General features: G+C 46.9%; 1 protein-coding gene across 4 annotated transcripts in view; it reads right to left on the minus strand.

Annotated features, from left to right (window-relative positions):
- The window catches only part of RAD9A (RAD9 checkpoint clamp component A), a 70,004-nt gene that overhangs the window by 24,954 nt on the left and 30,361 nt on the right, over nucleotides 1–14,689 (minus strand). For all 4 annotated transcript variants that reach the window (XM_086953261.1, XM_086953262.1, XM_086953260.1 and 1 more), the window contains exons 8-9: nucleotides 8,699–8,805; nucleotides 6,491–6,555 (exon numbers count right to left, since the gene is read on the minus strand). In XM_086953261.1, the coding sequence (XP_086809387.1) occupies nucleotides 6,491–6,555; nucleotides 8,699–8,805 (172 nt within the window). The remainder of the gene's footprint in view (nucleotides 1–6,490; nucleotides 6,556–8,698; nucleotides 8,806–14,689) is intronic.

The raw sequence follows: 14,689 nt of genomic DNA on the forward strand, positions 1-14,689 counted from the left end.
CACGAAAACGGATTATAAACCAACTGACTCAAAAACAGATAATGATTCCGATGGTTGGGACTCTTCTGCAGGTTCAGACACAGGGTCTGAAGATTCGGGCCACAGACGAGGTAGAGGCCACTTCCGATCTCGACCACAGAGAAGAGGCAATAGATGGCCAAGACAACACTTCATGGGTCCACCCATGCAATTCTTCCAACCATATATGCAACCATATACTGGATGGATGAATCCGTACAATCAAGGGTCCCAGCAAATGCAGAACTTTATGGGCATACCATCACAAGGGAACAATAATCAGAATCAGGATCCTTTTTTATTGAGGGGCCAGAACCAAAGAGGAAGGAGAAGAAACGTATCATGGCAAGACCAACAGCCGAATGTCCAAACAAGGAGCATGACATCATCCAAGCCAGGAACCAGCAAAACGAGTCATTAATAGTGAATCTAAGTTCAGTAACTCTATCAAAGGAACAAGAAAATGTCCTTAACAAGGGACTTGGCTATGTCCCTACTCCTAACCTTGACCTCTTCAGACTTAAATGTGAATTATCAGAATTCTGTCGCTCACTCAAACTGAAAGCACACTTCTCTGAATCTGCACCATTCACTGATCTTGGAGACACCAACCTCCGCAAGAAGTCGAACTTCACTCCACCTATCAATACGGTACCAGTAGAAATACTTACCTTCGAACAGGCTATCCTTACTGGCATTGACAACATGGCTGACAATGTTAAAAGACCCTTTCAAAATCTAACTAGATTAGAAAGAAAAGCTTTGGAAGAACTACAAACAAACACAAACATTGTCATCAAACCCGCAGATAAGGGTGGAGGAGTGGTCATTCTTGGAAAAGAAGGCTATCGAGCCCATGGCCTGGAACTATTGGCGGATGAAAAATTCTATACCAGAATCGATATGGACCCAACACCAAGATTAAAAACGACTATTGCTATGATGGTGTATAAAGCCGAAACAAATGGTTGGGTAAGCAAGAAAGAAGCAGATTTCTTACTGACAGACAATCCAAAAACTCCCTACTTCTACTCCTTACCCAAAACCCATAAAAATAGAACTCCACCACCAGGCCGCCCAATAGTCTCGGGCATAGGATCAGTGTTGGAACCCCTCTCAAAATTTGCAGACCAATTCCTTCAACCTCTGGTCAAAAAAACACCTACCTACCTACAAGATACCAGAGATCTGCTAAATCAACTTAAAGATCAATCTTTTGACCCCACAACGATGCTCCTAGTGGGATTGGATGTTGAATCCCTATACACCAGCTTACCCCAAAAAGAGACGCTAGAAATGTTAGAAGACGTCCTCTTTATGGAAAACTGGGATTTCAGGACACCAAGACATTTTGTCCTAGAATGTTGCCGGATGGCACTTACTGAAAATTATTTTGAATTTGAAGACCAGCTGTTCTTACAGAGCCACGGCACTTCAATGGGGAGTGCTTTTGCCCCCTCGGTGGCAGGTCTCTATGTGAGTAATTTTGAAACCAATCACGTACTGACACAAACCAACCCTTACGTTTCCAGTATACTCTACTGGAAACGTTATATTGATGACGTTCTCCTGATTTGGCAAAACAATCAAGATTTAAAAACATTTGTGGAATGGCTCAATACACGTGATCCTTGGCTCCGATTTACATATACAGCTGATAAAGAAAGCATTGACTTTCTAGATCTGACTATATATTCAAAGGAAAACAAAATCGAGACAAAAACATTCAGAAAACCCACTGCCAAGAACAGCTTATTGTCTTACAAAAGTTACCATCCCCAACCGTTAAGAGACAATCTACCCTATAGTCAGTTTCTGCGTCTCAAAAGGAATTGCAGTCAAAAAAGTGATTATCAGATGCAATCGAATGATCTTAGCACTAGACTACAACAAAGGGAGTACAAAGCATCAACCATAAGGAAGTGCCAAAAAAGAGCCATGAATCAACCAAGAGAAAACCTTCTCACAATATTTGAAAAAAGAGAAAATGTGGACCTCATGACGTGTGTGACTACGTTTGGCCCAGCATCATACCAAGTGAACAAGCTCATTCAGAAAAATTGGCATATCGTGAATACAGGAAGATTCAACTGGCCAAAACCACGCTTTGCAAATAAACGAACTAAGAACTTACGTGATCTGTTGGTCCATACTCGCCCCAGACAAACAATCTTGGCAAAACCAATCAGAAATGCCCACATGGCTCCAGTAACAGGACATTATCCATGTGGTTCTTGTTTGGCTTGTAAATCAACCACCAGCTCAAAATCACTGCAACTTTCCCCTACACTTAATTGGACACAGAGACAACACAGCAACTGCAATTCATCCCATGTGATCTATATGGTCACCTGTCCATGCGAAAAGAAATACATTGGGATGACTTGCAGAAAGGTGAAATTACGTATAGGAGAACACAAAAGTAATATTCGCCTTCAAAAGAATACAACAAAACTCTGTTCCCATTTCATTGAGCAAAAACATAGCATCGAGGACTTGAGATGGACAGTCATAGAAAAAATATCAGAAGCGACACCCAATGCTGAAAAAGTACTATATGAAAAAGAACAACTTTGGGTGGATCGCCTCAAAACTAATCAGTATGGTTTGAACGATGACATCTCATGGCATCATTTTGCACGTTGACTTTATTTACACTTTTCTGTAACACAAGCGAATGCTATATAGGTGCAAGCCCAGCATTGGACTCTGCCGATTTTTCAATTTTGTTTTTTCGCTGTTAGCGTTGTGATAATTATATAAGACCCTTGCTATCAACGCCAACATAGAAATGAGTGTATTTCAAGAAAGTTAAACCTTTTAATTTAGAGTTTAAATCTGTCCTCGTAAACATAGTCCTCTTTCCAGCTCTATGGCCATCAATGCAGAAAACGCCATCGGAAGCGTGCTTCCACCGTCCAGGAGGCAGAGCCAGCACAAGACGCGGAACACGCTTCCAACGCGAGTGTTTTCTTTACCGCTCGCTGCCTATCAGTCACCGGCAGACATCGACTTTACCAAATCCTTCTCTGATGTCTTTATAGCCTGGGACGAAAGTCCGTACCTCCTGACGGGACCTGGTAAAAATTACTTTAAGGTAAGACCTCTCCTGAGGTAACCGAGCATCTTATAATTCGTGAGAGTAGTATTTCATATTACCTCCGTTTTTTCCATCCAGGTTCAACCTTTGTACACCTAACATAGAGGTATGATTTATTAACTATATAAGTCACCAACTATACAACCTTCTGTGCTTTGCATACTACAGACACATTAGTCTCTGAATATCGTTATCCCCTTATTTAACTCGCCATGATGTCACCACTGTTGTTTGTTTCCTCACAACTTACATACAATGTCTCTAAAAAAGAGCGTGTAACCTTTGGATAAACACAATGCATGTTTCTTAGACCACGATTTTTAGCATAAATTTGTTAAAATGCCACTAGTTACCCCATCTCTTTTCTAATCCTCTAGGTGACTATTAAGAACCTTCATGGGTAAGACTATTATGTTATATTGACCCATTTACGTCACAAATAGTGGCATCAACCTTTTACTGTGTATGTTTTTTTGTTATATGTCCTGACAAATGCTCTTAGACCCACGGGCTAAGAGAGCAGAAACATGTTGACGTTTTTTCTGTCCAAAAATGACCTATGCTGAGGATTCCTAATTATCCCCAGAGCATACCCATAACACTTTTAATTAGTGGTCCAGCGATTTAAATAAAGCACATTATCGTCTGGAAACTATTTTACTCATTTTTCAGTTTCATTGGGGTGACTCCAACTTTCTCTGGATACTGCCACGATAAAACCAGAGATTGCCTCGGGTGAGGCTGGCAAGATACTGATTGAATAAACCCAATGACTGTTGCCATAACGTTTGTGTGGGGCGGAGAACAAGATATACCGCTTCTCGAGATACACAACGTTTATGAGGGTCTTTCAATATATCTCTTGGAAAAAGTGGTTACAAGTGTCCTATCCATTTTGATGAAATCTGCCATAATTTATTGCCGCACTACATGGCACCAAAGGGACAAGTGGATTTTTTTTACAGGACTAGTAGATTCAAGACTGTCTGCTAAACTCTAAATCGGGAGCCAAGTTAAAGTCCTACTGCCAAAAAAAAAGGCATGACAGGGAACATAAGAAAGCTTGGACAGGGAGGCATAAAAAGTCAGGGAGGCTGCTCAGTACTCCTTCACGGGAGACACTGTCAATCGTTGTTGTGAGGGAAAGCACAGAACATCAGATTAGCAAGGATCAAAAGAGTTCAAACCTGCAGGGTGGGACCAAAATACAAACGTTTCCCAGCAACCAGCGCGAAGAGACTTAGTAGCATGTCTTCAGGCAGCCAGAAAGACTCCAACCTCACATAAGTAACAGAAAACTTCTGACAAGAGAATGCTGGATCTTCAGGGACGGGTCGACTGAATGGGAGAAGCTTTAAGTGGTGGGAGTGTATGGGACCCACAAGTGAAGTGAGGAAAACACTAAATAGAGAGATTGGAAAAATAGAGCAAGGTATAAATATACTGAAAGTGGAATCACTAACTAAATGACAGGATGGGTCAAAGCTGATGAAAATGCATGTAAAATAGTTGAAAGTATTGGAGGGATCAAGGACTCAAGACTACTGAGAATACCCAGCCAGACAGCATGAGGAAGAGAACAAGACTGGTCACCTGCTTTCTAAAGAGGGAAGCATTGCATGCCCTACTTTCTGCTCTGTTGACTCCTGAAGGTCCTGCGGCCTATTCACCTTTGAAGATCACTAATACATTTACTAAGAAATGGTGTATGCAGCTATGTGGGGAGGAGAGAACTATACAGTACAAGGTTATGTCAAATCTGTAGTTCTGAAACGAGTAACAGATGCAAGTAGAGGAGCCAGGCGCTCCACTCGCGGAGCAGAATCTGAAGATGCAGGTATACGACTGGTGACCGCCAAATCACCAGGCAGCAACAAACTACCCTCGGATTTCTAGAAGATATACCAAAACCTATTAGTTCCACTTGTTGGAAATGTATCATGCAGCAAAAGAACACAGTTGCTTGCCTCCCACTAGGAGAGAAGCAATTGTGGTGGCCAATCCGAAACCAGGAAGGGACCCACGAGATGCTGGCGCATGTGTACTTTTATCAATATTAAACCTAGATAGTAAGAAGCAAAGGATGATGCTGGCAAGCAGAACATCTGGAGTTCTACTATGTTTGGTTCAACCAGATGCATCTGACTTTGCAACAAACAAGGGCATCTACTGATGTCAAAAGATTGGTTTGTGTATTAGCCAGTCCATTTGTGATGCCCTCTGTTGGCAGTGGCTTCTAGACCTGGAGAAGGCATTTGACTACTTAAATTAGACCTACGTGTGTGCAGTCTTCAAAGGAATGGTATTTGGAAAGGAAAAAACAAGTTGGAATACATTTCTATATGGGAGTCCAACTGCTAGAGTTAGAAACAGTCAAGTCACTGTCGCCACCACTATTTCCAATTGCAATGGAGCGGTTAGGTGAGCGGATAAGGAAGGTAGCAAGGTAATAAATAAGGGAACAAACTGAATGGGTATATATATATATTTTTTTGGACTTTTTTTCCACCCTGTATGCAGATAACGGCTCCCTATACATTTGAAGTGTACTGAATGGACTTCTACAGGCCTTTTCAAACTGGAGACCTTAAGTAATCGGTCTGGTCTGAAAAGCAACACAGACAAATCCTGCATGTTTCCATTATGGGCAGCCAGTGATTTGTACTAATGGGAACTTCCTGAAACACCACCTGAATGAAAATTGGAAACATTTAGTTAAATAAATAGGTATACAAATATGCCAAACTATGTTAAAGATTACTGAAGTTAGTCTCGCCAAAGCAATATCGGCATCTCAAGAGACTTGGCATTTTGAAAAAGCCCGGGTGGCACTTTCTAAGACGGTCCTGCTTCCTCTTTTTTTATCTGTTTTGGAAACATTGCTGCAAACCTACCTGTAGCCAGACTGAAGGCAATTCATTTACAGCCGATTGACCAGATTTGTGGAGGAGGCGGATGCCGCATGTGTTAAACAAGCTCAAACTGCTCCAGATTATGAGTATTATGTGGAGGATTATGCGGCAGCTGCAGAGGGTGTCATGGTGGTCTGAGGATGGAGGTAATGAAGAGGCCAGACATCTGAATCTTGCACTCATGGAAATATCACTCCCAGAAATGTTGATTAAGCAGAGTGATACACTATTCAGGCACCGTCTGCTGATTTACACTACCAGGTGCTGCTGGTGATGCAGGGAGGTGACAACAGCGGTGAACTGAAGGCATGCTGAGGATTAGGGACTTGCAGAATTCTAAATCCTGGAATAATCTTTTCAATCTTCTCTAGCTCTCTGTTTATCGCCACCCTCTTTCACTTTCTCCCCTCCTCTCTTCTGTGCGCCCTTTGAATGGTTAGAAAGCAAGCTTGGAACTCACCGTCCAGCTGAGTCAAAGTGAATATTGACAGGAAGGTTGGAGGACTCGGCAAAACTCAGCAGACCCTGAAATAAAAAGCAACCAGATTATAAGCATCCAGTGCAGAGGATTCAGGCCTCAGGATGAAGGGCTAAGTGTCATCTAACATGTGTCATGGACGAGGAACGTCTTCTGGTGGTGAAGGTCATCCTGCTCCAGGTGTTGGAGGTCCTCATCGACAGCGCCCCCTAGTTGCTGGGGAGGAGAATGATTCAGAAAAGTTTGCCCATTCACTAGGTGCCACAGAGTCCCCTTCCACCTGCCTAGGAGTCACACTCTCGTTCTCCCGGAGGACTCAGATCCTCACTGTAGAAGCATCTCACTCTCCTAGGGTTTATAGCACACCCCGCCCCCCTAAGGCGACCGAGACCTTCACAAGTAGGATTCAGACATCCTCCTAGGAGTCAGATTCCAACTTCCAATAGCATCTGTGCCAACTCTTCCGCCGAGGAATCGGAGCTACATCCATCTCTTAGGGGGTTGGAGACCGTTTTTCTCCAAGTAATTACAGCCCCTTTAGTGTCATAGGAGTCAAACACACACACCATTAGTACCTTCAAGACTGCAGAGTCTGCCCCCTCCCCACCCAATGTGGCAGCATCCCTCTCTCAGGTGTCAGTAGTGCCTCCCCCCACTTCAAGCGGCAGCGCCCTCCTCTCAGGTGTCAGTAGTACCTCCCCCCACCTCATGTGATAGCATCCCCTTCCCAGGTGTCAGTGGTGCCTCTCCCACCTCATGTGGCAGCATCCCTCTCTCGGTGTCAGTAGTGCCTCTCCCACCTCATTTGGCAGCATCCCTCTCTCAGGTGTCAGTAGTACCTCCCCCCAACCTCATGTGATAGCACCCTCCTTTCATGTGTCAGCAGTACCTCCCCCCTACCTCATGAAGCAGCATCCCCCTTTCAGGTGTCAGTAGTGCCTCCCCCACCTCATATGGCAGTATCCTTCCCTCATGTATCAACAGTAACCCCACCACCTCATGTGCCAGCATCCCTCTCTCAGGTGTCAGTAGTACCCCCTCCCCCCCCCCCCCACCTCATGAGGCAGCATTCCCCTTTCAGGTGTCAGTAGTGCCACACCCCACCTCATGTGGCAGCATCCTTCTCTCGGAGATCAATAGTACCCCTCCACCTCATGTACCAGCATCCCTCTCTCAGGTGTCAGTAGTGCCTCTCCCACCTCATGAGGCAGCATTCCCCTTTCAGGTGTCAGTAGTGCCACACCCCACCTCATGTGGCAGCATCCTTCTCTCGGATATCAATAGTACCCCTCCACCTCATGTACCAGCATCCCTCTGTCAGGTGTCAGTAGTGCCTCTCCCACCTCATGTACCAGCATCCCTCTCCCAGGTGGCAGTAATACCTCTCCCACCTCATGTGGCAGCATCCCACTCTCATGTGCAAGTAGGGTCTAATCCCCTCTCGACCTCATGTGGCACCATCCCTCTCCCAGGTGTCAGTAGTGCCTCTCCCACCTCATGTGGCAGCATCCCTCTCCCAGGTGTCAGTAATACCTCTCCCACCTCATGTACCAGCATCCCTCTCCCAGGTGGCAGTAATACCTCTCCCACCTCATGTGGCAGCATCCCACTCTCATGTGCAAGTAGGGTCTAATCCCCTCTCGACCTCATGTGGCACCATCCCTCTCCCAGGTGTCAGTAGTGCCTCTCCCACCTCATGTGGCAGCATCCCTCTCCCAGGTGTCAGTAATACCTCTCCCACCTCATGTGGCAGCATCCCTCTCCCAGGTGTCAGTAGTGCCTCTCCCATCTCATGTGGCAGCATCCCACTCTCATGGGCAGGTAGGGCCTAACCCCCTCTCCACCTCATGTGTCAGCATTCCTCTCTCAGGTGTCAGTAGTTCTAGTTCGTCCTACGTGTCAGATGCAATACCCTCACATACAACACAGCCCACCTAGCTCTCAGGGTTAACCACATAGCCTTTTCACCCAGACTTTAGTCATCATGCCCCCTCATAGGCTCCCTCTATCTCAAGGCCAGCAGCCCCCACCCCTACTTCTCCCATTGTGCAGAGGTCCCCTATCCCTCTGTCACCAGCCCAGAAGGTACCTTTCTCCAAGATGGCGCAGATCGCACTTCTCTTTCATGGCCTCTTCTTCCTTCCCTCAATTTTCCATAGGCACCTTGAGTCCCACACCTAGGCTACTCACCCTGAACTCTTTCAGACAGAAGGTAATTTCCGGTTCCGTCTGGACCTGGAAGTGAAGAAATTCCTCTGCGTGAAGAGTCATTTCTGTCAGCATCACTTTGGTGGGATCTGGAAAGAGAGAAGCAAAGTCAGCCTCCTTCACCCATGGTGCATTCAATCGCACGTCCAGAAGGTCTGCTGTGCTGTTTGTCAGCAGACCTAAGCTCTGCAGGCTGGGACCACTTACAGTGAACCTCAAACCTGAGATGGGTAGTTACTGCCCCTCTCCCCATGCTGAGATGACCATCGTCAGGGCCAGTGTAAGTCTAGTAAAGTGCCACAGGTCTTTGGGATGGCCGACTACTGGCGCTTGCCTGTGGATAGGAAGTGCTGGAAGTCTTGAGCCCTTAATGGGAATATGTATGCAGGTGAGCCCACCTCAGGACCATCGCTGAGCCCTCAATGGAACTGGTGATGCCAATAAATTCAACAATCATGAATATGTAAAAGAACAATCTTAAACCTTGTTCTCAAGATACTCAGAGATAGAGATTTCCCCTGAGGCTTTAAAAACTTCCTCCACTTTCAGCGATTGTCATTTTCTAAACTCCATGCTTTCAAACCTAACCCACAACTCAAGGACTGAAACTCGATCAAACAAAATATAAAGTATTGTGAAAACCAGGATAATAAAGAAACACCCCTGATGACAAAGAACAGTCTGAGACTTTGTTCAAAATAAGGAACAAATGTTTGGAAACGTTTCCGACAGAAAACTGCAGAGGGAGTAGCTGCGGCCGGCTAAAAGCGCTGTGCAAGGCCTTGCACAGAGGTAGATGGCTGCAGACAACAGCCAGAGGAGGCCACCCCCAGGAGCACAAGCCTTCAGCCTTGCATAACAAGGGCAGCCACAGGGCCTGTCCTCCAGCCAGACCCTGCACAGTGAGAGATGGCTGCAGACTGCCTTCATCAGCCAGGAGGCCAACCCCTAGTGCACAAGCCTTCAGCCTTCAGCCTTGCATAACTGGGCCAGCCACAGGACCTGTCCTCCAGCCACACCTTGCTTTCTCAATTTTTTTTATCCACTTCCATAATGAATGAACAGGATGCATGGCTGGGTCCTGAAACAAGAAGTTGACTTTTACGTTGTAGTGTTCTTTTAATAGTTGCGCCTTCAGCTCTTTCCTAACATGCTGCAGGATTGCTGCAGTCCTGATGCATAAGCGGACACCCTTACAGATCTTGTAACGCAGTTGAGCCCGCCGCAGGACCATTGCTAAGCCCTCGTTGGGACTCTGTACGCAGGTGTCCCCACCTCAAGACCATCGCTCAGCCCTCAATGGGAATCTGCACGCAGGTGAGCCAGCATCAGGACCATCGCCGAGCCCGTAATGGGAATCTGTATACAGGTGAGCCCATCTCAGGACCATTGCTGAGCCCTCAATGGGAATCTAAACAGGTGAGCCCCTCTCAGGACCATCTCTGAGCCCTCAATGGGAATCTGTATACAGGTGAGCCCATCTCAGGACCATCGCTGAGCCCTCAATAGGAATCTGCATACTGGTGAGTCCGCCTCTGGACCATCGCTCAGCACTCAATGGGAATCTGTACGCAGGTGAGCCCGCCTCTGGACCATCGCTGAGACCTTATTGGGAATCTGTACGCAGGTGAGCCCACCTCAGGAGCATCGCTTGTGAGAAGGACACAGTGTGAACTCTGGGCCATTGTTGGAAGTAGCGGAACTGCGAGGACCAGCAGCCCGTGGGGTGTGATGCTGTGTGCTCTTCCCGCCCCTCCCCCACACGTTCTATATCCCTACGCACGCTTCTCGCCATGCGGAACACGTGCGGGCATGCGCCGGGCGGGCCAGTTCTAGACCGCGAAAGACCAGACCGGGCTACCCCTCTTGCCTATTATTGCGAACTTTGTGGTGTGTTCAGGGCTTTCTACTGATACTGGTCACACTACCACTCGCCAAGAAGGATAATGACGGGCCGAGAGACCAGGAGTAAAGCAACATCTTCGGGCACTTACGTGGCAGGTACTTTGGACAATTTTCTGGTCGGAGCAAGTTCGGTTTTATCTCATGAAATAATTGCTTTAGAACGGCGACTTTCCCAGGAAATTGACAATGTTTAGAGATCCTCGCTGGGGCATATAGCGAACTCTAGAACTCCCGAAAGGTGCACCGTCCCCTCTGTTGTTTCTTTAAACCACTATGACCATTTATTAACTACTGACTTGAAAAAGCCCAGGAGTAGCCTTGCAATGTGCAGAGATTCTCTACCGGCTATCTCTGAATCGATTTTAGTGCCTAACATCTGTGATAACTCGATACCTGACAGCTTGCCAGAGCCTAATACTGGTCAGCTCCGAGGGAATCGGGACGGTGCTGTTCCAAAAAGAAAACACGGGGCACAGACAGGCGGGTGGACAAAGGCGAAGTTAGCCAAATGTTCTAGTTACTCTGATTCTAAGGGCAGGGCCCAGGGCAAGGAGGTTCCCCCAGTAACCAGTGAAACTATTACTTTCACTGCCCCGAATTCCCCTACAGTGCAGCCTAACATTCCAAATACTGGTGGTGTAACTCGGGCTGGGGATGACCAATTGACTTTCAACATAGGCACCCTTTTGTAGTCCCTGCTTGGCCCTTTAGATGCAAGACTTGCCCAAATTGATCTTAGGCTGACAAACATAGAAAAAGTTACTGGGGCTATGAGAGATTTTTTGCAAACAGCTAAGATCACGCAGGGGAAGCCTGATACTAATGAGGGGGAGCGTCTACAGTTAACAACCACCCCCCAGAAATCCCCCCACCCTATAGTACAGAGTACCACAAATAGGAATGCCCATTCTGTCCTTCCTGTTAGCCCACTGAGGTTGGCTAAAAAGCCTAACTTGCATGGTGAGCGAAAAGTTCCAGAGGGCAATACATCGAGTACGAAAATGGTAATAGATCTACCTCCGGAAGCAGCTCCCCTTGTAGTGGTCCTAACTGGAGTTCCTGAGCTTGGTAATTCAATTGTAGAACCGTTTGCATCACTTAAAAATAAAGTTGCAAACTGGCTGAACATATTTCCAGTGAACTTTTGATGGTTAAAAGGGTTTCCTGGGTGGGCAATACTACCAAATACATTAATGGTGACTGCGTCTTGGTCAACTTTAGGGACCCCAGAACAGTATCTCACATTTGTAATTGGCCGGACGGTGACTCCGATACTATAATTCAGCCCCTCCCACTGTCCTTCTTTAATACATCTGACACTCTCTGTCCTAAACTGGGGCCAGAGGAGGGTTGGACAAGGGTGGTATCTAGAGGGCAGAGTAGAGGGATTAGGGACAAGACTAATAACACCTATATGTCTACCCAACATCTTAACTACAATCAGTATAGCTACCTGGACCAGGTTGACTGACTACAATATAACCATGGAGTAGTATGTCGACCTAGGGTAATTGACGGTCCTACCCATAACCTAATCCATCATAGAGGGACCGTCACATGCAAGAGTGAAGGCAGGTCTCAAGGAGTTGATCACGTGGAGAACAACCACCTAAGACTATTGGCCTGCACACCTTTTGGACCCAATAGTTGTGACAACCGGATATTGGGCCCAAATAATTGACATACCCTATTAGCTAACATAACTAAAATGGGATCTAGTTCCCCAAAACGGGGACCCAGAATTAATGTGGATTCACTGACAATATTGTCCTGGAACTTGGCAGGTCTGTGCAATAAAATGGCCTGTCCTGAGTGGGGCTCCTTTATAGACAAGAATGACGTGTGCCTCTTCCAGGAAACCTGGGCTAGGGGGGACCAACTATGGAGTGGTTTTGCTTTGTTTTCAGTCCTGGCTAGGTTGGGGGGGGGGGGGGGGGTTAGTATTGCCCGTCTGGGTGCCTAACTATTCAGGTGGGCTCCCACCTGGGCTATAAAGCTAGGGCCATGAACACTTTGTCTGAGGATGTCCAATGCTTGGTCTTAGAGTGGCCGAACGCCTGAAGGCTCGCATTGGTTAATGTTTATTCCAGACCTGTGAACATCACAAGCAAGTCTAGAACCATCGAGGAGCTTTCTTTAACACCATTCCTCATGGTACCTCACTTGTGGTCGGGGTGACCTGAATTGCCACTTCGAGCCTCTCCTGGGCTTGATGGATGGCGCAAACCTGGAGGAGGACGAGCAGTGGAAAATACCCCCAACAGTGGGCCCTCCACCCAGGGCATGGACGCCGTCAGCAGTCCAAATCATGGCTCTAACACTTAACCATTCAATTAGGGCCTGCAAAGGACGTGTAAAATCTGATATCCCCCCAAAATGTACCTTCAATAAGCCTGGCCAGGAGTCACGCTTGGATTATATATCTGTTGAAAGCTGTGCCTGGGCGAAGGTTATCGACTTCAGGGTTAATAGTAGAGGTGAGAGCAACCACAATGCGCTGATCTTGGAGTTCTCCTCCCCGGACATCCCTAAAGACTTCTGCATGCCCAATGATGCTCTCGACTCAAAGGCAGTTCTATCTAACAATAGGCGCAGAGTTAGATGGGATAAACTGGTAACACATCCCGAGTAAGTGGCCGAGCTTTATGCTCGGACTGTCCCGGTATTGGAAGCTGTTGGCGCCTTAATTTCGCAGCATTCCACTTCTGACATATACCAAAAACTTGGGGACCTCCATCAGGAGCTAATTAGTACTTTAGTAGAGGTTCTTAACCCCCTGGGGCCAAAATGGATAATGAGAGGCAAGAGAGCCACATGGTACAACTCTGCCTGCAGAAAGGTGAAGGCAGAAATTCTTCAGGCTGTGAAGCAAAATAATAATAAGGCACTAATAAGAGCTAGGAGATTAGAATACAAGCGGCTAATCCACCATGCCAAGATCGAATGGGATAATGATAACTGGGCCAACTTAACGTCTGCTCTTAAGATAAGAGACGCTCGGAAATTCTGGTTAATTGTCAATAAGGGGTCGGCCGACCCACCACCGGCAGTTGTGCCTAACATTGCCGCAAATGTGTGGGAGGATCATTTCCGCACCCTGTACGGAGGGGGCAATGGAGAACCTGATGGGGACCAAGGGGGATTGTTGCTTAATCCTACTGCCCAAATTGATGGGGTTGACTTTACTGAGGGAGAGGTCTGTGTTGCAATTTCCAAACTTGCAGCCGGTAAAGCACCGGGGTTGGACAAACTCCCAGGTGACCTCTATAAGCATGAACCCATGGTCTGGGCCCCCTACTTAATGGTTATATTCAATGCAGTCCAGAGGGGTATGGCGGTCCCTAGTACTTGGCTGGGAGCAGAGATTGTCCCTATCTTCAAGAAGGGCTCCCTGCCAACTACAAGCCTATCAGCCTCATTGATGTGCCGCAAAAGATCTTCGCGAGGCTGATTCTAGACCGCCTCCTGGACTGGATGGAGGAGTGTTCAATCTTGAGTCCCTACCAGGCAGGGTTTAGGAAAAATACATCCACTACGGATCAAATTTTTTGTTTGACCCTGTTATTCTGGAAAACCGTTAGAATTGAGGGTGGTAAACTAGACACGTTTTTGTGGACCTGCGTGCGGCCTTTGACCTGGTCCCACGGGGAAAATTATGGTCTGTGCTCCTAGAGCTGGGCATTCCTTGCCAAATTTTGAACATGATAATGCGGCTCCATAAGGAGAACTTCGCACAGGTCAGGCGTGGAAATATGGCGCATTGTCATCTAGATTCCGCGTTGACAGGGGGGTGAGACAGGGTTGTGTCTTGGCACCGGCCCGGTTTTGCCTCTATGTCAATGGGGTAATCGCCCACCTGAAAGCGGTACCAAATAGTGATGCCCCCAAGCTCGCTGGTTGCCGGGTGCCTACGATCATGTTCGCAGATGATACCCTGCTATTGTCTAAATTCCCCATGGGTATTCAACGTGTGCTGGATGGTTTTGAGGCATTTTGTCTCGAAAGGGGACGAGAGATAAATACCCTCAAAACCAAATTTATGATTTTTAATCCCCCAGCAACTACACG

Source organism: Lissotriton vulgaris, chromosome 1_2 (assembly GCF_964263255.1).
Source record: "Lissotriton vulgaris chromosome 1_2, aLisVul1.2, whole genome shotgun sequence".
NCBI classification, from domain to species: Eukaryota; Metazoa; Chordata; class Amphibia; order Caudata; family Salamandridae; genus Lissotriton; species Lissotriton vulgaris.